Source organism: Balaenoptera acutorostrata, chromosome 9, assembly GCF_949987535.1.
Source record: "Balaenoptera acutorostrata chromosome 9, mBalAcu1.1, whole genome shotgun sequence".
Classification (NCBI taxonomy): domain Eukaryota; kingdom Metazoa; phylum Chordata; class Mammalia; order Artiodactyla; family Balaenopteridae; genus Balaenoptera; species Balaenoptera acutorostrata.
In genome coordinates, this window is record NC_080072.1 from 15646312 (window position 1) to 15671029 (window position 24718).

Genomic DNA, 24718 nt, shown 5'->3' on the forward strand with positions numbered 1-24718 from the left:
CTGTCTAGCCACTGAGATAGACCAAGAGGGTCATTGTGCAAAGCCCAGGCTGTGTGAATGGCTCCATTGTTTCTGGGCTGACTTCTCAGAGCCAGCCGGTGCAGCACTGACCAGGGCTGGGCTGTCCAGTGGGAGGTGCCCATGGGCCCCTGGCCAAGGGCTGACTGCACCTGGCAGAACACTCCTTTCCTCTCCTTCCCCAGAGGGAGGAGGGAAAGAGCCACGTTTTGGCCTGGGGCTGGGCAAGGGGAGCCCAGAGGACACCTCCCCTTCTCCACTCGGCCTCCTGGCTCCCGAACGCCAGGGGCTGGGGTGCCTGCAGGTGGTGGACTCTGCTCTGGCACCTCGGAGCCCAGAGGTTGGGGGCAGATGAGGCATGGGGAACAGGTGAGAAAAGGGAAGTGGACACTGAATGCTTACTTACCCCTTCTCCCCTCCTGGGGTCAATGGATGTGGACAGCCTGGGGGTCTGGAGGAAGTGGCCCATAGGGAACACCTAGAAGCAGCACCCCTCTCCAGGCAGCTCACACCCTGGGAACTGGCCCAGGAGGCAGGCCTCCTGGTTGCCTCTGGGCCGGACTCCCCAGGGTGGGACTTCATATTGGCATGAAAGGTGAATCTTTACCCCTGCTGAGCTTCTCCAAGATTCCTCAGAGGTGAGGCCTCCGGACAGCCCTGCATCTATCTCCTGACCCTTCACCCTCTAATGTCCACCTATGAGATCCAGTGCGGTGCCCACTCTCGCCCTGCTTGTCACCATCTGCCAGCAGAGAACGTGCTAGAAGGGCTTCTACCTTCTCAGCACCAGCCAGGGCTGGGGAAGGGATTGCCTTGGGGACCAACATGAGGTGAGTGCCCATGAGCAAGAGGTAATGAGGGGGCGTGAGGAGTGACAGGCCGGAGGCAGAACAGGGAGGGGCTGGCCTGGAGGCAAGTGAGGGCATTGGTGGACCTGGCGAGTCGGGGGACAAGGGTTTACCAGACAAGGATCCAGGCTTCCTGAGGGCTCTTCCTGCCTCAAGAGACCAGACTGGACTTTCCTGGCAGCTCTAGGCAGCCCGTGCCCCTAGAGTCTGGGCCAGAGCCCTGGTGGCCTCCCATAGTCCCAGGACATGCCATTAGTTACTTTTTGGGCCCAGACACTGTCCCTTCTTCCCTATCCCTGCCACCTGGGCACCTGCCCCACTAGAGCTTGGGCCTCTATGTTGCCCGATTCCGAGCTGGACCATACACCCTGGTCTGAACTGTCCTATCCAGGGGCTGAGGCTTCTGTAGGCAGGAGCAGAGGAGGGAGCCCAACCCCGCCAGGAGCCTGTCTTACCTGGTCAGCCTCTCTTGCCGTGGTAACAGCCCTGCTGAGGCCTGGGAATTACCCAGGATGGGGGGTTTTAATTGCAGCCCACCATCCTGTTCTGTCCACTCCCAGCTCCCAACACCTCCCCAGCCCCAGGGCCTATTCACTGTACCCTATTTTTACATCAGACACAGGGAATGCGGCCCATCTTAGGCCTTGTCTGCCTTTGGTCAGTCTGTCCATCTCCTCCATGGTTCTGTGGCCGGCTGTCTCGGGGTTTGCCCTGGGTGGGGAGACTGAGGTGGAAGTCTTCTCCAGATGAGCACAGGCTATGGGCCTGCATCTCCACCCTGCCAGCAGGTAAGCTCTTGGAAGCACCTATGGAAACATTGGATCCCGAGAGCACCCCCTGATTTTCCTCAGCCTGGGCCTCTGTGGGTAAGTGTGGCAATGGCCGCAGAGTGGCTTAGGGAAGGTCAACTTCTGTGCTGGACTTCTTCCTCAGAGGACAGCCAGAGCAGACTCCTTCTTCAGAAGGAAGTGGCCATCTGGCCTCCTGTGACCTCTCTGTCCTCCCGGAAACCATGGGGGACTTGGTTGAAACTCGCCTTGCCAAGATCTGGGCTGGACCACATGAGGCCCGAGGAAGGAAGATGGAGCCTGGAGGATGGGATGGGGCCTGCGTCAATCGGCTGAGAATGAAGACAGACCACTCCTGTCTCCCATCCAGCAGGCGCAGAAGGGCCGGAGCCCTGGGGTGGCCGGGCTGGTCTGGGCAGCAGGTGTGTTGTGGCTTGGTTACCTACTAGAAGTAAATAGCTTAGTTTCCTTGTTTCCTCCCATTTACCAAGATTTGCTGGCATCCTCTGATTTTCTTGGAGCATTTTGTTCTGTAACTGGAGAAGGAGAGGGACTGTCTGTTGGGAGTAGGTCCAAGAAGAGAAGGAGTAAGGAGAGAACAGGGCCCTTCTCCCTGGCCCCTTAGCCTGCTTCTGAGGCCAGGGATTAGAGGTTGTAGCCCCCAGCAGGACAAGCTCTTCGTAGAGAGGTGTTGGGAAACTAGGGTACAAGCAGTTATGCCTCAGGGCCCTGGGGACCTAGGACCCCTGTGTTGGGGAAGATGCTGCTCATCTGGCCCCTGGCAGCCCAAGGACTGGGGCTCTGGGGGCATCAGGAGTCACCCCTTGGCCTGGACATTAGCATCTCCACAAAGGCCAAAATCAGGGAGACATGACAGGGGGTGAGGGCACTCCTTCAAGTAGCCTCATGGCCTTTGGTAAGTTCTAGAGCAGAAGCAGACAAACATGACAGATGGCCAGCGGTGACTGCAGCTGACACCCTGGTCTGGGAGAAGCACAAATTCCCTTTGAGGGATTCACAGAGACCCTTTTAGGTGGGGCAGTAGGGTGACCTTTCAAGGGGCTTCGGCTGAGAACCTGACAGGGCAGGAAAGGACAAGAACAGGAATTTTGGGGTTTTGGCCAAAATGATGTGGTATTCTGAATCCAGGAGCTGGCAAGGCCTGGTGACTTCTGGGCCTGGTGACCCACAGGGATCTTATGAGGAAGATATGGGATCACATATTCCTGAGGGAACAGTTCAATACCTGCTGCCAGGCAAGGTGTTCAAATATTTGTTTTATTTTAACCACAGAGAAGTTTAGGTCCCTTGATTCATCCAGAAGAGGAATTTATCCAGAACAAGAATTCATCTAGAACAGGGCAGAATTGGGGGATAAGAGGTATATATCAAACCTTTTCCTCAAAAAGCTGGAGACCCAGCTGAAGGCTCAGCTCACTTCCTGTGTGGCCTTGGCTAAGTCATTTAACCTCTCTGGGCCTCAGTTTGCTCATCTATGAAATGAGGGAGTTGGTACAGCTCGGCTCTGGGGGCTCCTCCAACTCTTATCATTGAATGGGCCTCCTCACCAGCACCCCTTTCACTGCATCTGTGGGGAAACTGAGGCTCCAGAGGACGGGTCCACTGCGCCTTGCCACCACTGCCCAGGCTTTTCAGGTTGGAACTTTCTCTACAGGTGCTGCAGGCTCTCAGGCCTGAAGTCTGGGAATAGTCAGGAGCCATTTTCCATGCACTCGCTGCCTTGTCAGCGTCCCCGTGAGACAGGGGAAATTCAGGATCGCAGCGGCAGATCTTACATCAAAGCCTGTGCCATCAATCTCCTGGAACGGACTGAAGTAACCAGGTGGGTGGCACAGACTGCCACTGCATGGACAGCAAGAGATATTAAAAAGCTGAAATCTTGAGCCCCCAAACCCCTTAACCAATTTCCCCAAACCCCAGGGACCTGCATGCTGAGGGGAGAACTCATTTTAGAGTTCCCCAGGGGGATCTGGGGGCTTTATTTGAGAAAACCCCTATGCCTGGGGGCTTCGGAAGGCCCTAACCCCTGCCATTGCCCTCCCCAGCCCACTTGACCTGCTGTTCCTCCCTGCGGGCACCCCCACCAGAGTCGGGCTGGCAGTGGTGGGGCAGCTAAGTGGTTAGTGGGTAGAGCCAGACTGCTCGCTCAAATCCTGGCTCCATTGCTCACCAGCTCTGCAAACCTGGGCAAGCTGCTTCACCTGATTGGCTCTGTTTCCCTCATCTATAAAATGAGAATGATAATAACTCCCTCATAGGGTTGTTCTGAGGATGAAACAGAATAATACACACAAAGCAAATAGTACAGCACCTGGCACAGGGTAAGACCTCTAACATTAGCCATTAATGTTAATCTTCCTATATTATTCCACAAATGAGCTCCATCCAGCTAGCTGCTGCTGCTTCTCACAGGCTCTCCTGCTCTTTTGCCTTTTTACACCCTACCCATCCCTCAAGCCTCAGTTTAATTGCCTCTTCCTCCAGGAAGCCCTCCCTGAATGACCCGCCAAGGCTACATCTTCCTCTGACTTCCAAGGCTATGTATTTTGTACTCAGTTACATTTGCAGCAGCTGCTTTTTGCTGCTTCATTGGGATCCAAATTCCCTGAGCAAAGGCCGATAGTCTCCTTCCTCTCTTCCCCTGTAGCATTTGCCACAGTGCAGTGCACACAGTAGGTGCTCATGAAACACTCCCGCTTGTCAACTGGGAGATTCCAGAAAATGAAACAGAATCCTGGTGTTCCTGAGACCAGCTCTTTTGTCTATTTTTAGAGTTTAACTATTCTTCAAAAAAAAATTCCAAATTTCACTCCGTCTTTACACTACAACCCCACCAATCTTTTCATGTCAGCCAGATGTACATTTCCCTCCTCTCCACCCGAAATACACTAGAATTTGAAAAATGAGGTGTTGGATCTGAGAGGGCGAGATAGAGAAGGTGCTCTCTAAACACTGGCTATTCTTGTCAGGCTGAAGACTTGGGGAGGGATTAGCTCTGGGTGAAAGAAGGTTCTGATGGCTCAGCTCTGGGCTATGAGAGGTTGGTTTTCTACAGAGGGACAAACGGGATTTTGAAACATGAAGCTCTTGCTTCTGGAAGGTCAGCACTCTTGTTAGGCATCCCAGGGCACTGCCACTCCTCGGGGGCACGCGGGGAAACAGATCCGGTCACCTTGAGTTCGGGATTGAGGACTGGCGCTACCATCCCGGCTGTGGTGGGTGGAAGGCGGGCAGGGCTGAGGCCAGGCTGCTGCGACTGCAGCAGGAAAACACACTGGTGGATGAGTTTGGATCACACTGGCTCACACTGGCTTGATGGGGATCCACTGCCAGGCTTGTGGCCAGCGGTGGTGGGGGAGTTTCTAATTACGAATTTGCAATTGTGACCAAGATAAATGACTGTTTGGTTTGGTGGGACCCTGGGGGCAGGGGCTTTCATACCATGTGGTTCTGTGTGGAGAGAGAGTCTTAGTGATCCGAATCCTGAGTCCCCCAGAGAAGCACAGAGGCCACGTCCTCCTCTGGGTGAGTGAGTGAATGTTCATTCCTGGCTGCCCTGAACACCAAGCAGTCAATAACAGTAACAGCACTGTGCAATTATCAAGCACTTACCACGTGCCAGACACTGTGCTGAGTGCTTTGCATACATTTTACCATCTAGTGTTTTACAGCAGCCCCATGAGGTGAGGGCCGGTATCTCCATCTTCTGGAGGAGGAAAGTGAGGCGCAAAGAGGCTGCATCATTCATGCAAATACATGGCAGGTTGTGCCCCAAGAGCTCCTGTGCCACGCTCTGCAACACTGTCTGCGGTTGGGTGGCGGCCTTCAGTCTTGGGTGAGGAGGCTTCCGCAGGGTGCCTGAAGTTCTCAAGTCATCCGTGGCTCTCTGGCCCCTGTCTGGCTATGACTGGAAATCAGAGATTCAGAGATGGGTGGAGATGGAAGCTGACTGCCTTTCCTGGCCTGAGAAGGTAATTGCTTGGTCAGAGCTGAGGAGCGACAGGGGATCAGCCAGTGCACCCACGTCCCCTTCTCCAGATGAGGCTTCGGTGGTGGCGAGCCCCAGCTCAGACGCAGTGGCAGAGCTGCGCTCCCCTGCTCTCCCCTCCAGCCCAGGGGCCACTAATCTCATGTATTCTCTGCCTGTTTACCCTGCTTCTCCTACACTTCACTCTGAGAGGCCAGGAGTCCGTTTGTCTTGTCACCGAGTCCCTGGTGCCCATGCAGGCCTGGCCTGAGGGAGATGCTCAGTCAATATTTGTGCAAAGAATGAGAGGCTGAGGTGCTCAGCCTGCGGGCTCCGGGCTCTGTGGGCAGGTCTCCCTATGTAAGGGCAGCAGTGACTCCAGGTTTCCACCTAGGAGTGCCAAGGGCTGGTAGGAAGGGGCTGGGCGGGGGTGGGGTGGGGCATTGGCCTGGAAGAGGTTCTGCCAGCAAATCCACCTTAATGCCCGCCCCCCCCCAAACCACCCCCTTGACCCTGCCCAAGAGGTACAAATGGAACAGGGGCAAATGATTCATCTACACAGCTGAGAAGTAAAGGGGGTTGAGGGGGGTGGGCTAGGGGTGCGTGTTGAGGTATTGGCACCAAAAGATGGTTGGCTCCAGTTCTGGGTTTTGGAGTTCCCCCCACCCCCCCAACCCCGTTGCGCTGGCTGGGGAAGGGGTAGAGGACAGTTGGGCCCGGGGCTAGTCTGGGGCTCCAACCGAACTTCTGGACGGGGAGGGGCACTCAGGAAGAAGGCTCTCTGAGAGCGCCCCCGGGGGGCGGGGCGGGGGGGAGAGGGTACGGAAAGAGGTGCCAATGGGTAGCCTGCGCCCTGGCTCACCGGTCTCCCAAAACCCGGGGTGTGGGTGTGGCTCCCCCGGGTTTGGGTGGGTTGGCACAGGAACCGGCCTGTGGAGGGGGTGTCGCTAGCGCTGGTGGCTCGGGCAGAGCGGGGAGCGGGAGCCGGCAGGGCGGCGCGGGGAGCCGGAGGGCGCGCGGTGGAGGGGTGGGGAAGAGCAGGGGGCGGGCGGCAGCCGAGGGGCGGGCGGCTTTGGGGGGTGGAGCCCGGACCGCAGCGCCTGCCGCTCGCTCGGCGCTGTAGCCGCCGCCGCCGCCGCTGCTCAGGACTCGGGACGCAGGGCGGGCGGCCGGGCGGGCGCTCGGCGAGGCTCAGGCGCTTGCGGCTGCTGCTCTCCTCCGGCGCCCCGGGCTGCGGCGCTCCGGGTCCCGGCCCACGGCCCGGCGCCCCTGGGGCCCTCGCGTTCCCGTCCCCGGTCCCGCGCCCTGCCCCGGAGAACGCTCTCAGCTGGCCCAGCCGTCCCGGGCTCGCGCCCCCGGGCCATGAAGAGGGGCCCGTGAGGGGCGCGCGGAGGCGGTGGAAGAGGAGGGAGGAGGGAGGCCGAGGAGGAGGGCGCGGGGGGCGGAGGATGCCGCCGCCGCTGCCGCCGCCACCGCCGCCCGCCGGCCCCCCGCGAGCCTGACTCCAGACCCGAGGATGGAGCCGGCGCGGGGCGCTGCAGCGGCTCCCGGTGCGCCCCCGACCAGGTACCGGCCGGGCCCGGCGGGCCCCGGGGCGGGCGGGCGCGGACACTGGCCGCAGCAGCCGGGAGGGGCGCGGGCGCGGTGGGAGACGCCCCTCCGCTCGGGGACGGTCGCTAAGGGCGGTGCGGGGCGGGGGGAGGACAGCAGCTTGTCGGGCGCAGGAAAGGGTTTCCCGGGCTGGCGGTGGGTGAGCGCCGCGCTCACCCTAGCCCTCCCCGCCCCCATTTGGGGAGGGCAGCAAACTTGAGACGCGCGGCGGCCCCCGGGGCGCCCGCTCCCCTTCGCTGCGAAGTGCACTCGGGGGCTGCCCGAGGCTCATCGTCCCACAGCCTGCCAGGCTCTGGGCTGCTGAGAAGCCGGGAAGCCCTGAGGTCCCCACGCCTGCACCAACTTTCCAAACCAGGGTTGCACGCGGAGACAGGGGCAGCCTCCTGCTTCCTGCCCCCCGCCCCTGCCCCGCACCGGCACCGACCACTCTGCGCTGAACTGGCCGGGGGGCGGGGCGGGGCGGGGCAGGGGCTGCTGGAAGGTGCAGAACCCCCGAGGAACCACCCTCCTGCTCTTCCCTGGGTAGGACCCGGAGAGCAGCTCCTCCCGGGCTCTGGGAACCCAGAGCGGCCTTGGCCGGGAAGCTAGGGGTTAAAAGGTAAGACCTAATGGTCGTCCTAGGGTGACACCTTGGCCAGATTTTGGATACCACAGGGAGGCTTCTAAGAAAGGCCACTGGGGAGTCCAAGTGCCAGAGGATGGGCTTAGACCTTTGACAGAGAGGTGGGGGCAGGAGATGGGGAGGTGGATGTCCAGTCAGGGACAGACATTGAGCCCAGCATCTTCCCGAGGGCCTATAGGGGCTGGAGGCAGAGGGGACCTGGGATTAGGGGCAGGAGGTAGGCACCCTGGCTGGGAGGCCAGAGGAGCTGTAGGTATAAGAGGCAAGCAGGTGGGGGCCGAGGTACCAGCAGGTACCTGCTTCAGGGGTTCCTCAACCCCTGGAGGTGGGGTTGGCTGTCTCAGGCAGAGAGACCTTACCTGGGCAGGCAGTACCGAGGCTCCAGTCCTCGGCTGCTGGGGACACTTAACAGGCATCACCATGACCCTGTTTCTTTTTCTAAGTGCTCTCACCGTCGTGACTCACACATCGGATTCACCAGGGAGGTATCAAGCCTCCAACCTATTCTCTTCCCCTCCCTCCTGGGTTTTCAGGGAGCTACTGGGGAAAGGAGGGGGTGGATTTGCCCTGGGCCCTTAGCCCCCTGAGAGAGGCCAGGAGCCTGGCATTGCAAACTTTGATTTTCCTGCTGCTGTCCTGATCAGGGCAGGTGAGCGGCCTAGGCCAGGCCAGGGTGGGAGGGCAAGTGAGAGAAAGTCTCTTCTAATGATCCCCCCAACCCTGCTGAGGCTTTGAAATCATAGCGCCGCCTCCCGCCTGGCGCAAGCAATTAATGCCGACCTGCTCACCTTAAAGCAGAAACACATTTCCCCCCGAAAATCCAAATTTCCCTCTTTGCTGAGTATTGCAATGTTTTTGGCCAGAGGTTTGCTTTTCTACATCTGAAGTCAAGCTCCTCTTGCAGACAAGCTTCCCTCCTCCCTGGCCCTGAAGTCCCGCCATTAGAAGGGATGTAGAGCCCCCTTACCTCCCTGTTCCCCGCCCACAGGGCCCTACTTCCAGAGGAGGAGTGGTGCCGATGGTGCTGATGTAAGGGTATGTGTGTACCGGCTGCACACACACGGAGGAGGTGTACATCTGTGCTCCAGAGTCTGCAGGGGGCCCCAGATGCCACGCTCTCACTGCGGGGGGGCAGGCTTGTGCCCCACCCCCAGTTCCCCTTGCCCACATTCCTGTTTCTCCCCCTTGCCCACTGTGGGTCTCTCTTTACTTTTCCAACTCACTCTGCATTGGTGCGGGGAGAGAGCATTTGATATTCATAATCTGGTTCAGAGAAGGTCCCGAAGCCCTGAGTCACTGTATGGTTTCTATGGAAACAGACTTGTTCAGAGGACTCGGTGTAGCGCGGCCAGCGCTGGTGGGGGAGAAGGGAAACATATAGTAAAATCAGGCTCCACAAGTGTGGCAGGAGTTGGACCAACTCCCTTCAAGGGGGGCAGGGAGAGTCTGGGCAAGGCTCTGGGGTCCTTACAGGAGGGGCTGCCTCTCCCCACCCACTGGGGTTACGCCCCTCCACCCCAGGAGCTGCTCAGCTCCCTCTGTGGCTCTTGGCAGGTTGCTGCTTCTCCCATGGGCTTTCTGACTAGGTGCCAAGGCTTATGGCTGCCACCGTATGCCTCAGTCTCCTCCTCTGTGAAATGGGGAAAATAAGAGCACTTTACCTACCTCATAGGGTTGTTGGGAAGGTCAAATGCGTTAATATGAGGAAGACACTCAGAACGCAGCCATAGTAAGTGTTCAATAAGTGTCATTATTATTAATTCAGGGTGTTGGAAGGAACTCCCCTGGCAGTGCATTCACCTGGATCCATCCTCTGTGTTTGGCAGGTGGTCTTGACATCTGGCAGGGCTGGCCTCCTGCTTTGGAAGAGCCTCCCCAGCAGTGCCGGTACACCCCCAGCTGGGAACCAGCCATCCATTTCTTCCTCCCACGGAGCACTTATTTAGGTTGCTGAGGGCTTGAGCACCACGCTAGGGAGTCCTGGCTCCCGTTCAGACCCCACCTGTCTAGGAGCTTTGTGGGAACAAATCCTCCAAGTCCAAAGGGATGGGCAGCTTCCCGCCTCAGCCCCCTAGAAATTGGGCCAGAGGTAGAGGGGCAGGAGAGGTCCAGGCTCTGAGGACAGAGAGAGGGGACTGGAATGGGGCAACTTTCCCTGATCCTGGAGAGGCCGGTTCACCTGGCTGGAGAAGCATCTCCCAATGATCCACCAAAGAGGGGTCAGGACCTCTCCAGAAAGATAACAGACGTTGGCCTCCTCATCTCCGCAGGTTAGAACCTCTGTTGCTGAAGTGTTCCCAACGTACCCTACAAGTCTGGACTGGCTCTGGGCTCCAGCCTGAGGCACCAGCTGATGTGCTACTGCCCAGCAGGCTGGGAGAGGGGCCTGCCCACTTCTGCTTACCCCAGCAGCGCCTGCCTCGGCAGCAGCTGCGCGTGGCCTGAGGGCATTCTGAGCTCCTGTGATGGCCCAGCCAGTCTCCCTCACCGGCCCTTCTTTCAGTTGCTGCCCTCCCCTCCCTGGCCTGCAGACAGCCCCTCCTCCTCTCCGTGTCACCGTTCCCCCCCTCCCCTCCCATAAGGTGGGCTTCAGCTCCAAGCTCCCTAAAGGCAATCCCTGTATCAGTACCAGCTCTCAGAGCTGCAAACCATCCTCCATATCTGCTTGTCTTTCCTTCTATTTTACAGATGGGAAAACTGAGATTCTTGGGGTTTGCGTGTTAAAGCCATCACCCAAGCTAGCTGTGGTTGCTCCCAGCTCCACCCCAGCCCTGGGGATGCCCATCCCGCTTCCCTGGCTCTCCAGGTAGCCCCAGATGCTGCCCAGAACCTTCCCTACCCTCCTCCATGCTGACAGTTTCCTGCCAAGGTTCTTCCCCCAGGTCTCTCTGGACCGCTTTGCCATCCTCATTGGTGTTCACAACACCTTCTAATTTAATATCCTCTGCAAATTTCATTAACGGACTGTTTACTCCCTCTCTCAGGATCATTAATGAAGATGTTAGATAAGATCTGACCCAGCGCTGGGTCTTGGCAGCCCTGCCCCCTCTCCCAGACTCTGTCCCTCAGCCCCTTACCCCTGGGTTTGCCTCCTCCACCCAGGACCCTTGGGACCTGCCCCCTCTTGCTTTCAGCTCCATGACAAGTGCTTAGGGCCAAGTCTGTTTGAATTAATTTTGTAAGATTGCTTGAGGCGCTGTATCAAATGCTTTGCTAAAAATCAAGATATATTACCCTGCCTGCATTTCCTTCATCTACCAGTCTTGTAGTTCTATCAAGAAAGCTATCAAGTTTGTCAGGCATGATTTGTTCTTTATAAAGCCCCACGGTGCCGCGTGGGGCACACAGTTCCCGCGTTTTCTAAATGTTTAGAGATTCCCTCTTTGTGTTTGCTCCTTGATTAGAGTTGCAAGGCTGTGGCCTGGGAATTGTCGGGAATGCTCATCTCTTCTTCTGGGATGGGGAACAGAGCACAGCCCTCCCCTTCTCCGGTCTCTGCTTGGGGGAGTGAGTAGTTTAGCACCCACTGAGTCCCTGCCGTGTTCTGGGGGCCCCAAGCTGTGCACTGGGGGTGGGGGTGTGCAGGGGGCCTGGTGCCCTCCCTCAGGGATTCTGTAAGCAGATGAAGACGACAGACAAGTCTGATGCTGACATTCCGAAGGTATCACTGAGTGACTACCTCTTACCATGCACTGAGAGCGTTACCATAACGCTAAGAGCATTATGTTTGAGATCTCAGTTAAGACCCTCACCTCCCCTGGGAGGTGGGCATGATCTCCCCTCCCCAGGGGCCTGCTAAGGTCTTGGGAGGGTAAGGCTGCCCTGGATCCAAGGTCTGGGTGTCACCCTCTGCTATGTTGCTCCTAACCACTTAAGTGCACCTTACAGGGTGTACAGCGTCAGGAGAGTAACTGGAGTGGTTCAGACCAAGGGTTTTAGCGGGTCAGAGAGGGAAGGAAGGGAAGCCTTTAGGGAACGCCTTGGACAGGGGAGGACTTCGCTGCATATGCACCTCACGTACAGCACCCCGTGGCCCGCATCCAGTTCCCTACCCCGCCACTTCTCAGCTGTGGGAACAAGTTGCGTAACCTCTGTGAGCCTCGGTCCCTCACCGGTGAGATGGGCCCTCCATGAGCAGCTGCCATTATGTCTTCTGGAGGTCCCTGTTGACGTAGGGGCAGGGATACTCATCCGATTGTCATGTTACCAGTGAGGGGCTCTCCCTAACACTTCTCATCCAGGAGACAGAGGACTGACAGATTGAACTGTCTGGCATCCTTGGGACCAGCTGCAGGCTGGTGGTAAGTTCTGGGCTTAGGGACCAGGGGGGACCTCTGGGCCTTGAGCCCAAACCCTTTGCCCCATCCAGACCACTTTAGGCAAGGTGGTAATGAAGACACCATTGGTGTCCTCTTGGCTGCATAGGATTTGGGCATTCCTGGCCATGAAGCCACCCACTCCCCCCTCTACTTGCCTGGCCAGACCTGCAGCCCGGGAGTGGGGAGCAGAGTGTGTTTTGGTTGCTGCCCGTCATGTGGGACGCAGCACCAAGCTGGTCCACACCCATCATCTCTTCTAATCTTTGCGATGATCTCCCCTTTGTCATTCAGCTGGGGAGGTAGAACCCCCTGGGAAGTGGTGAGAAGGTACCCACGTGCACGCATGTGGTGTGCTGGGAACCAGGCAGGAAGGGCCATAGGCAGCCCGCATCCCTCCAGCTGACACCGCAGGGGTCTGGTCCTTGGAGACGGTCACTAGGTTGGATGAGCCCACGTCTGCGTTTGGGTGAACGCCGAGGTCAGGGGTGGCACCAGTGTGTGTGGGGACCCTGGTGGCCACCTTGGCCCTGGCACTCCCTGCCCCTCCCCTCTAGCCCCCTGGTGCTGGGTGCAATCTTGCTCTTGGGTGTGGCCTGGGGGCTTAAGCTTTGTGGTTAGGGCTGGGGCTTGGGGGTCCTCGGAGCCGAGCTTGAATCCTGGCCCGACCGCGGACTGGCTGCGCGCACTTGGACAAGTTCCCTCACTTGCCCCAGCCTCGTGCTCCTCATCTGTGAAAGACGGCAGTGGTACCTGCGGTAAGAACCCACTCCATGGGAGCCAGGACCGTGATCATATCTGGGTATCCGCTCCTGCAGCCCCTCCATCCGGTGTAATAGCCCCCGGGCTCAGGTGAGCCTCCCCCCGCGCCCAGCCCTCCCTCCCTCGTCCCCAGGGGCCAGCTGGGCCTTAGGCAGGTGGCCCGAGACTGGAGACTCCAGGATCCAGGGACAGATGGCCCCCCGCCCAGCTCCTCCAGCAGCAGCTGCCCGTGCTTTAGCTCCTGTTGGCGGTTTCCCATCCTTGAAGCTGGGAGGAGGGGCTGAAGCCCCGGTATCCAGGGGGTGGGGCCTGGGTACTCTACTCGGGCTGTGGCTGCTGCGGAGGGGAGGGGGGACAGGAAACCGGGGCCTTTCCGCCCAGTGTCGGTGCAGAAGGGTCCCGCCTACAACAGGCGGTAGGCCGGGCTGTGGTAGGATCAGCCTGAGACGGGGAACCGGGCCCTTCTGACTCACTGCTCCCCGGTGGGGAGTCGGGCACGCTGGAACCTTGTGCCAGGAGGTCAGTCCCTCTCCCCGCTGCTGGGGAAAACTTCCCTCAGGTCGGGCCGGACCCGCTGACCCGCTGGGCCCAGGGCAGGGCAGTAAGTAGTCTCTGCAGCCCGAACAACAAGGGTCTCCAACCACACAGATGGTGGGAGCTTCGTGGAGGAAGCCGTGGCACTGTTTTAATTCCCTGAACGTTTCCAGGCCACTGTAGCCTGTTCGTAGGTGAGAGTAGTCCCTAAAAATCATGCCCAGGGTTCTTACTTAATGAGTCCTGCTCTGTGCCCAGCCCTGTGCTAAGCTTCATCAGCTTTCTGTCTCACAGCCCAAATACTCGAAAGATTCTGTGATCGTCTTTCCCATTTCATAGATAAGGACAACTGAGACCTATTGAGGTTAGGTGCCCTGCACAAGGTCTCATAGCTGTAATGCATCAGCAGTGGGAGTCAACCCGGGCCTGGATGGCCCCGCAGCCAGGGTGCCCAACCACCACCCAGCCTGCTGCCTTGCATGCCTGTGGGTAACTTCTCCAGGAGGCTTGAGATAACATGCATGTCTCCAGGGTCCTCACGTGTGGACGCTGGAGACACCAGAGCTCATAAGAGGCAGCCAGGCAGCTCTGCTGATGGTGGAAAGTTGGTGGACGGTCACTCTCCGGATGCTTGTCTTTGGAACCACGATTGTAAGAACTTGCCCTCATTGGAGGTGCCCGAAGGATGTTCTGGTTCTGTGGGGTCTGTGGATAAGCCACAGGGCCCAGGGGCTATAGAGATTGTACACGAAATCCATGTTCGTGTTGGTGCAGGTTCTGGGGAGAAGGACCACAGACCTCGCAGTGTTTCAGATTGAGGGGGCACGACTCCAAAGAGAAAGAAGCACTGGGGCCTCCAGTAACCCCTTGGCTGACCCAGACCACAGAGGCTGAGTTTGGACCCCATCAGATCGCCTCCCCTGGAAGGTTGCAGTGGCTGAACTATATGTGGGCATACTGCTCGCCTTGAAGGTTGATTCAGGACACAGCCCTGCGAAGCTTCTCCTTGGACTTATTAGGTGTGAGGTCTACCGGCTCAGGGCTCTCTAGGAGACCCTTAAGAAGAAATCTTGTGATGGATTCAGTATCAGTAATAGCTGGGTATCTCTTGAGCAGGTGCTTTAATCTTCATCTCACGGATCCTATGAAACATGTAAGTGAAATATTCCCTTTTTCCCACTGGCAGCCAGGTAGCTCTGACCTGTCTGTGTCGCCCAGAAGTGTCTTGGCTATTGTACACTACCTGGCTCCTAGTTCTTTCAGACTTTCGTACCTCTGTTTTCCCCTTGCCTCATTTTCATCACCCCATTTTCCTTAGGAAGAAAAAACCTTGCCGTTTTATGTGTTTTAGCCTTAACTAAACAAACATTTATGGTGGATTGATGCTGGCTACGGCAGACGCAGGGATTAAGCATTTCCTTTCTGCCGTCTCCATCCCAGAGGCCTGTTTGCCAACTCCCCCCCCCCACCCCGCCCCCGTCCAGTTCCCTCTGCCCCTTGCTCCAGTTCCTGGGACCCCAGAGCCTTGGGGCCCCTCCATACTGGCTCCCGAGTCTGGTGAGAAATAACAATGTTCAGGTTTCTTCCTCTGCTTTTCCTGTCTCCCCAGGGCTTCACAAAAGGAGGAGAAAAGTGGACAGGGAGAAAAAACAGAGAGGGGAGTCATTTCCCCAACTCAGGCCTTAGCTGCTCCCCAAAGCCCCAGGCTCCCTTTTGAGGTCTCGCCCTTTTTCAGCTGCTGCCTTGTCTCAGCAGCCCCAGGTGACTGCTGTCCCCCACCTGAGCAGACCAAGCCCAGTTCTGGCGGAAAGGTGGTGAATTCAACCCTGGTGCCTTGGAAATGGGGGGAGGAGAGAGCTGGCCAGCAGTGCCCTGGGGACGGAATCGGGGGCACAGTGAGACGCCAGTGCTGAGTTTCAGTGCCCCACCCTGTCGTCAGTTGCCCCTCCAGTTCTTGCGTGGGGTAGCTTCACTCTGTCCCCCAAGGTTAATAAACTCAAACTGAATCAACACACTCAGTATAAACTATGCCTTCCTCCCACCCGTCTCCTAGCTCCTCCCACTGGGCAGCTACAGTTAACTGGTTCAGTGCAAGTTCTTGTGGTTGTTCATGCATAAATTCAAATCTATAGATATATATTCACACACATCCCCTTTCTAAAAATGAGAAATGGTGGCACACTATTGCCCATGTCTTTTTTGGCCCTAGATTTTTTACTTAATAATATATTTTGGGTGATGTTTCCACATCAGTGCTTACACATCTGTGGAGACTTCTCGGATAGAATCAGTTGAAAAGAAAACCCTAGGGTCGGGGAGAATGCTAATAATGAAGGGGTTAACCCTTTAGGGAAGAGAAGGGATGCCCACATGTGAGTTTTAGGAGGTTTAAGAACCTTCTAATTGTGTGTATAAAATTGTGGGCACAAATGGATCTTCCCGGGAAGAGGGATTGGGTCTCTCCAAGAGGGGTCCGTGGCCCAGAAAAGACAAAGACCCATAGCACTGTGTTGCATGGGATTTAATAGAGCAGGTGGCAGGGGCTAGCTCTGCAGAGGGCAGAGCCCCTTGGTCCTTGGGCCTCACTGGGGCAGCCACGGATCAGACTGAGGCAGGGGCAGAGCTGCCAGCCCTGGTATATTCTTGGAAGGTGACTGGAGCCTTCCCACTTCCGAAGGAGGGTCCCCCAGCCTGCAGCGAGGGTGGCCCTGACTCTGAGGATGGAGTATGGGGCCTTTCTGGGATCAGAAAACTCCAGTGGCCAGACCTGGGAAGCCCTTAGACTCATTGCATCTATGGAAACACTGAGGTGCAAAGAGGCCAGGCGGGTGAGTTCAGGGTCACCCAGCCAGGGAAATGCAGAGCCTGTGGGCTGCCCCTGCCTGTGACATTCAGTTTAGGGTTCCTTCCCCTGCCACAGCGGAATGAGACTAGGAAACAGAGGCCCTCCAGATGATGTGAGGCTGCCTGTTGCTGCTTGCCTCTTGGTGTGTGGGTGAGGGAGAGGGGGTGCACAGAGCGGGGCCCGTAGCTCGGGTGGCGTGTCATCCTCACACCTCATGCCACCTGCAACATCACCTCCCGCTGCCTGCATCCTCACATGAGGCTGCAGCCAACCAGCCAGGACTTCTGAACACAGCCAAGACGCAGCGCTAAGCGGCTGCACTACAGGACGTGGCCACTAGAGGGAAGTAGGAAAGCCACTGCGGTGGCTCCGCAGGAGAAAGCTCCCAGGCTGGGAGAGGAGCCGAGGGAAGAAGGGGTTTTGGGCAGAGGCCCGCCTGGCAGAGGTCTGGGCACAGCGGCCAGGGAGAGTGATGATGTGTTCTGAGGGGCTTCCCTGAGACAAAAAGCAAACGACATTTAATGATGATAACAGTAACTTAACATTTGTTGAGTGCCTACTCCATGCCAGGCACTGTATTAACTAATTAGTCCTTACAACAGCCTTGTTAAGACTGTCCCTGCTTCTCAGGTGAGAAAACAAAGGTCCAGGGAGATTGAGAAATCTGACCGTCAACGGGGCCGGTGCCAGAGCCATATTATATGCCTGTTCATATAACCACTGCTATGGTTATACCTACTTTACGGGTGGGGAGACTGAGGCTCAGAGACAACTGGTGAGTCACCCAGGTCCATGCACCTGCTAAGTGACAGATCCAGGTGGGTATGGTTTCATGGCTTGAGCTCTTAGTTCTGAATTACAGTTCTCCCAGGAAGAGGTGTTTTCCACTCCCATCCTGTGCCCTGCTTTGAAGGTGGCTGATACTAAGCTTTCTTTTGGGAGTGGGTGACTTCTGTAACAGAAGTTACAGATTCTTGGCCCCCGTGTCTAAGGCTTGCCTGGATTTTGACTAACCAGAGGTGGAGGGAGGCCATGCCAGAGGCTGCTAGAAGCCCAGAGAGGGGCTCTGGGGCTCACAGTCTGGCTTAGAGGTTGAGGGCCTTGAGGAGTCCTTTACAGTGGCCAAAGCTCCCCTGGGAACAAAGGGCCTGGCCTCAGGGCCTCTGGTTTCCAGGGCAGATGCCTCCAGCATACCAAGGACGCTTGGCCGGCCGTGGTCCCGGCTCTGCCAGGCTGGCAGGAGAGCAGGGGCAGTTCTAGGAGGGCCAGACTTCCTCCATCTTCCCGTTCCCATGCCCTCGCTTTGCCCTCCTGGGGCGGGGAGAGGAGGATGGCTTGTGTCTGGGCCTTCAAACACATTCCCCTCCTGTGTGTCCAGGCTGTACCTAGTGAATCTGAGTCCTACTTTTTTAGGGATTTATAACATTGCAATGATGCTTTAGTTACTTCTGATTTATTGACAAAGACGGCAGGTTCCAGGCCTGGCCTTACGTTTCTTTGGGTGGCGGTAGGGAGGGGAAGTGGGGGGTAGAAACTTAAATGGTCTCCTCCCTGAAAGATGCGCCTCTTTAAAGAAAACCTTGGGTGCATTGTTTTTGGAACTGGAATCCTAGAGTTAAGTGGAGTCTCTTTAAGACTTCTGTTTCCTGTCTTGGTGGGGACCAAAGGGTGTTGAACGTAGTTGAAGAGGGAGTGGGTCAGGGAGGAGGATTCGAGCATGGACTCTAGAGCATACCGCCTGAGCTGGTATCCTGGATCTACCTCTTACTAAGGGTATGAGCTTGGGGAAGTTATCTAACCTTGCAGAACCTCAGTCTCCTTATCTGTAAAATGGGACTATGACCTCATAAGATTAGTGAGGGCTAGATGAACTGATGCCTGGGAAGGGAGCATATGCCTGGGAGAAACATCTCGAATGCCCAGTAAGTGCTTGCTTTCCTTTGTGTTATTTTACCCGTAGTGCCCAGAACAGTGCCTGACTCATACTAGGTAACTAACATGCTTCTGAATAAATACAAAGGAAATACAGCGGAACGAAACAGCATTGCAACTAAAGAATGGACCCCTAAATAACTTAAAAATATTACTTTGCATGAATATTGGTGGCTTTCCCTCCCTGTTCTCTAAAGGTGTTCACATTTGTCTTGGGGCACTTGGAAAGTCACATGTAATGCAGAGAAGCTGTTCTCTCTGGGTACCGATGGGAGACAGCATCTTCTGCTGTCGTGGGGTGAGGCAGGGTGGGATGGGATGCGGTCAGGGCTGTGGTGTTTCTCTGATCACATTGGTGTTTCTCTAGAATTTAGACTGTGCTTTCCCCTATTTACTGCCACCTGGTGACATGGTACTGCTTCCTCTAGGTACCAAGTGGAGTTTCATACTTAAAACAGGACTCCTAGGCCCCAGAGCCTCAGCCGGCCCACTGCCATCTCACTCCAGCTTCTGTGCCCCTCCTCAAGCTTCAGCATGTTTCTTCCCCACTATGCTGGTGTGAAAGGGCTACAGCACTGGCCTAAGAGTCTGTCCCAGAGGGATTCGAGTCTCTGCTACTTCTTACTTGCTTATCATGCCCATTTGCTTAGTCTTTGAGTCTTAATTTCATCATCTGAACAATGGGAGTCAGGACGCTGACCTTCCAGAGGGGGCTGTAAGGAATAACATGATGTGGCGAGTTGGGTGAGTGAGCCGAGCCAGGCAGCACTGCAGGTTTGGGAAATGAGGACCTGCTCGCCCTGCCCTCAAGGGAGTCGTTCCATACAGGGGATGTGGGAAGAATATTCACAAGGCACAGGAGTTCACCCCATCAGCCACGAGCCAGTAGATCTACCAGACCAGACAGCAAAGGGAAGAAACATGCTCTAAGTCTCAGAAACCATCTGAACGTCCCCTTCTAATGTCTGGTCCCTCTCATGCTGATTCACAAACAAATGGGGGGCATTAATTGAATGCATGTTTGAAGGCCAAGTACAGGTAAGCTGGAGGAACAGTAAGTCAGATCTCCTCAGAAGGAAGGAGAGTGGGCTCTGGGGAACCTGCTAGATGCGGGTAAGCCAAGTGTGTGAGTTCAGGCAGGTTTCTCCACCTCTCTGTGTCTCAGCTTTCTCTCCTGTGAAATGGAGCCAATACTGGCTTCCATGTAAAGTTCTTGCGGGGAATTGATGAGCTAGGGCGGGGAAACCGCTTAGCACTTAGGAAATACTCAGTAGACACTATCAAAAATAACGTTGCCGTCTTGGTGTTTTAACTTAGGATCCGTGAAGAGCATCCAGATCCCGGATGCTCCCTGGTCCACTTTTGCTTTGAGTTTCAGGTAGCCGTTCTCCTCTCTCCGTGTGGTTAGAAGAGGAACCTCACTTCCTGGCTGTCCCCTCCTCGCGGGCCTCAGCGTGTGGGTGGTCTCGACTGAGCCACCGCTTCCGCCTGGAGATCTGGGGTGAGCACCCCTGTCCTTGCTGACTTCCGCTAACCCCCCTCTTGGGGAATCACTGAACAAGTTGAATTGCAAAGGGTCAGGATGCTCTGCTGATTTTAACTGCAGAACCAATCTGGACTGTGCCCTGGCCCCATTTGCTGGGACAACTTTGCCTCTGACTGTTCCGTTCTTGGGCACTAGCCGCTGTGTCTGGTTGGGTCAGTCTGGTCACCAGAGCTGAACTGAGCTCGCCAGGCCTGGGGGTGTTAGCGGCCAGTGGATTTCTTTGCAGCTCCCTCTGGTGGTAGCTGGGAGGGGTGCCTCCACGGGGTGGTTGCCCAAGTGGGGCACCAACGCTCAGCCAGCTGGGCGGGCAGGCTTGCCAGCTTCCTGCCCACTGGGGCGTGGTGTGAACACAGGGACTGAGACTTGCTAGGAGGATATGGGTAGGGGGTGGAAGAGGTGGGTGAAGGGGGTGGGATGCAGCCCAGGCCTCAGAGGGCTGGATCCAGGGGATCAGAGATGGCACTGGCTTATTTGGAGCCCTGAGTCAGTGATAAATCTGGGAGAGCAAGCAGGGCCTTTGTTGCCCAGCCCTGGAGAGCTGTCTGTGGGGCGCAGGACACAGGAGAGAGGGGGTGGGGAGGGAGGAGCTTGGAGCCCCCCTTCAGCACCCCTGCCTTCCCTGTCTCCTTGCAGTCTTCTGGCCACAGGGCTGCTGCACAGGCAGTGGCTGCCGCCGGGGCCTGGAGACCTGGTGGCTGCGGACTGCCCAGCTCAGAACAGCCCCTGTTTGGTGAGTAGTGGAGTCCTCTCTGCCTCGCCTTCCCCAGGGCTGGTCACCGAGCTAGCCCATCTCGGGGGCGGCTTTCAGATGCCCAGGTTAGCTCCTCACCCCCGCTCTCCCTGCCCTCCCCATCCCCCATGCTTTCTCAGTTCCTTGAGATGCCCCTTCTGTACCACCCCTTCCTCTTCTCACTGCCCTGCCTGGGTTCTCTGGGGCCGCTGTTGGATCACAGTGGGGTCCCTGCGCTTACCCTGTGGGCAGAAGGGGGTGAGGGCCTAAAGATGGAGGCCCTTGAGGACTGGCTGGGGGAGGGGGGCTGGAGGAACCAGTTCACTCTGCTGACAGTAGGGTCATCTGCCCCATGGCCTGGACCCCTCCCTCAGTGGCCAGGAGCAAATCCTGGAGGGCGCTGGGGCCCAGGAACGGAGGCTTCTCTGCAGCCCCTGGACCCTGTCTCTGCTCTGGGCCAGCTGGCTCTCAGGGACTCCGTGAGCCCCAGGAGTCCTCTTCCGGAACAAGCTGGTCACCTGCATCTGTAAATTTGGGGGGCGGGGGGGAGGGCATGACACAGCTGTGCACCTTTCCCGGCCCAGTGGGCATGGGATGCTAGCAGCCCACCAACTCACGGAGTGCAGGGGTCTTTTCTGCATGAGGACTTGGGTCAGGGGGAGGCATCTGACATGGACTCTTCTTCCTCTTGGGGGTGGGCAGGGGATGGAGGAAAGATGACCCCCTGGGGAACTGGGTGACAGCTCGTGGGGGTGGAAGAAGATGCAGGTGGGTCCAGGAGATGCCAGCGGGGGTGACAGGCAGTGACAGGGGAATGGCTTGAGGTGGGAACTGGTCATTCCCCAGTGTGGGAGTTGGGAGTGTTAGGGTCTTGCCCAGTCAGGCCCCACTAAGGAACTCAGTTCGTGATGGGAGCCTTCTGTAGGGTAAACCCCAGGTTATGGGAATCAGTCCCTAATAGCTCCCAGGAGTTCCCAGAGAATGGTAAAGTCTAGTGCAGGAACCATTTAGGCCTCAGATGCATGTGTGAGCACTGGGGCAGGGAGCTGGGGCCCTTCCCCAGGCGGGCTGGAGACCAGCTTCTCCAAGGGGGCAAGCCAGTGCCCCTGGCCTTGGGAGGCACCCAAGCCTGGCTCCTCCCTGACGGCTGCCCGCCTTTGCCCACAGACCTCACATGGTGGAGAAGCAGCCCCATGAAGGTGCCCAGCCATGCAATGTTCCTGGAAGGCCGTCCTCCTCCTTGCCCTGGCCTCCATCGCCATCCAGTACACGGCCATTCGCACCTTCACCGCCAAGTCCTTCCACACCTGCCCGGGTCTGGCGGAGGCGGGTCTGGCCGAGCGGCTGTGCGAAGAGAGCCCCACCTTCGCCTATAACCTCTCCCGCAAGACTCACGTCCTCATCCTGGCCACCACGCGCAGCGGCTCCTCCTTCGTGGGCCAGCTCTTCAACCAGCACCTGGACGTCTTCTACCTGTTTGAGCCCCTCTACCACGTCCAGAACACGCTGATCCCCCGCCTCACCCAGGGCAAGAGCCCCGCGGATCGGCGGGTCATGCTGGGAGCCAGCCGTGACCTCCTGAGGAGCCTCTACGACTGTGACCTCTACTTCCTGGAGAACTACATCAAGCCGCCGCCCGTCAACCACACCACCGACAGGATCTTCCGCCGCGGGGCCAGCAGGGTACTGTGCTCTCGCCCCGTGTGCGAGCCTCCAGGCTCCGCGGACCTGGTGCTGGAGGAGGGGGACTGCGTGCGCAAGTGCGGCCTGCTGAACTTGACGGTGGCCGCCGAGGCCTGTCGGGAGCGCAGCCACGTGGCCATTAAGACGGTGCGGGTGCCCGAGGTTAACGACTTGCGGGCCCTGGTTGAAGACCCCCGGTTAAACCTCAAGGTCATCCAGCTGGTCCGAGACCCACGTGGCATTCTGGCTTCCCGCAGCGAGACCTTCCGCGACACGTACCGGCTCTGGCGGCTCTGGTACGGCACCGGGAGGAAGCCCTACAACCTGGACGTGACGCAGCTGACCACGGTGTGCGAGGACTTCTCCAACTCCGTGTCCACCGGCCTCATGCGGCCCCCGTGGCTCAAGGGCAAGTACATGCTGGTGCGCTACGAGGACCTGGCCAGGAACCCCATGAAGAAGACCGAGGAGATCTACGGCTTCCTGGGCATCCCCTTGGACAGCCACGTGGCGCGCTGGATCCAGAACAACACGCGGGGAGACCCCACCCTGGGCAAGCACAAATACGGCACCGTACGAAACTCGGCGGCCACGGCCGAGAAGTGGCGCTTCCGCCTCTCCTACGACATCGTGGCCTTTGCCCAGAACGCGTGTCAGCGGGTGCTGGCGCAGCTGGGCTACAAGATGGCCAACTCGGAGGAGGAGCTCAAGAACCCCTCCATCAGCCTGGTGGAGGAGCGGGACTTCCGCCCTTTCTCGTGACCAGGGCTCTGTGGGTGGGGGCGAGGGGGACACGGTGTCGGTTTTGATAAAATGGACCGTTTTGAACTGTTGCCTTATTTCCCCCTCCCTCTCCCACCCCGTCTTTGTGTCCTCCCTGCCCCCTGTCCAGACCCCGCTTCCTCTGCCTCTCTTTGTCTCTGAAATTTGCACTAAGTCTTGGACAGGAATCTCTGGGGCAGAGGGGGCCTGAAGTGGGGTCCAGCCCCAGCCCCACCCCGTTCAGACACAAGGATGTGTGTCTCTGGTAGATGGTGACAATGTTTACAAGCACCGCACTTACACATTCACATATGCGCGCACACACACGGGCACCTGAGAGGAGAGACACCCCAAACCACACAACTTCTGAAGCTTCTCCAATGGACGAGTGGCTAGGGTATGGTAGTTTTTGCACTGTCTTACTTCTACGAGGTAAGAAGTTAAAAACAAAAAGGCCACCTCTCTCTAATTTATGAATGGCGTTTATCCCTCCCCGTCCTGCTTCTGCCCCCCCCCTCCCTTGGAGCAGAGAAACTGCCCCCTCCTGCCCGCCCTTGCCTGTCAGGTGAGCAGGTTTTTACTGTGAGGTGAATGTGGACCTTGTTTATTTTTTCCAGTCTGTGGCAATGCTGTTTGTCTGTCTGAGTCTTGTGACTGCCCCTGGACTAGTGATGGCTGATAAATGTTATGGTTTTCTGATTGATCTTGGGGTCCATCTGTGATATTTCTTTGTGCCAAAAAGAAAAAAAAAAGAGTGGTTCGGTTTGCTAAATGAACATTGAAATGCTTTATCTGTGTTTTCTGTAAATAAAAGAGTGCAATAATGTCTGACTGTGATTATGGGACATTCTGAACGGGCAAAGGCAGAAATCGGTGGGGTCTAGGTGTTTCTGGCTTTGGGGAGGAGAGAGAAGGAGATGGAGGTGGGGATTCAATAATGACCAGTTGCTGGCTTTCAGAATTCATGTCACCCTCATCACCCTCAACACTGAGTTCACGGTTTCATTTCCCTCCGGTCAGTTGAGACCAGGCACCTTCTAGCCAGGCGTGATGTTCAAAATATTTAACCAGTGGTATGGCTTGCCAAATCAGTGTCTGGAGATCCTGATGAGGTCCTGGTGACCCTTTCCTGTGCCAGATGTTACCTCTATTAATTGCTGGGTCTGTGGAAAGGATAGCCAGGTGGGGGAGGGATATTCAAGGGGTGTGTTGGCTCAGGCCAGTGGCTGCTTATCAGTGGTCTGGAAGTATTTCAGGATTTTAACAAGTAGTGCAGGTGTACTGGTGTCCACACTGGTGGAACATCAGCTGTGCTTACTTCCTTTCCCATCCTTGGCAGTCTAGCAGCTTCCCCAGCTCTTTTTCCAAGAAAACAGCTGCTCCCTGGGGTGGAGTTCACCGCTTTGTTGTCCTGGGACAGAGCGAGTGCCTGGGATTAGGTAACCCCAGTGGTCTTGGGCTTCTCAAGCTTGGAAGAGCCATTTTACCAGGTCACCCAGGGCAGTTCAGCCTTCAAAGGATTTATTTATGATAACCAAGCCCACATGACAGAGAATCAGAAACCAGAGTGCTGGCCTGCTTTTAGGGTGAAGACCCAACTCTCTGAGTGCTCTTGGAGGCCCCGCATGTCCTGACTCCTGCCCAACTCTAGTTTCACCCGCACCATGCTCCCCTTCACATTCACTCTCTGGTCTTCCTGCTTTCTTTTAATTCCTTGAACCCTCTGACGTTAC

General features: G+C 57.0%; 1 protein-coding gene across 3 annotated transcripts; it reads left to right on the plus strand.

Moving 5' to 3' along the window:
* The first annotated feature begins 6803 nt into the window (after positions 1-6803).
* Positions 6804-23795, plus strand: CHST1 (carbohydrate sulfotransferase 1). 3 transcript variants are annotated; one of them, XM_057552010.1, is made up of 4 exons: positions 6804-7208; positions 19643-19765; positions 20444-20540; positions 21708-23795. In XM_057552010.1, the coding sequence occupies exon 4, from the start codon at positions 21750-21752 to the stop codon at positions 22983-22985; it is 1236 nt and encodes a 411-aa protein (XP_057407993.1). In that variant the 5' UTR covers positions 6804-7208; positions 19643-19765; positions 20444-20540; positions 21708-21749; the 3' UTR covers positions 22986-23795. The 3 variants fall into 3 exon arrangements, with proteins under 3 accessions (XP_057407993.1, XP_007181181.2, XP_057407994.1); XM_007181119.2 differs by lacking the exon at positions 6804-7208 and having other exon boundaries at positions 18605-19765; XM_057552011.1 differs by lacking the exons at positions 6804-7208; positions 20444-20540 and having other exon boundaries at positions 18605-19765.
* The last annotated feature ends 923 nt before the right edge of the window (positions 23796-24718 follow it).

Excerpts from the sequence above, each read along its gene's own strand:
- CHST1 (XM_057552010.1), top strand. The coding sequence starts at position 21,750 with ATGCAATGTTCCTGGAAGGCCGTCCTCCTCCTTGCCCTGGCCTCCATC.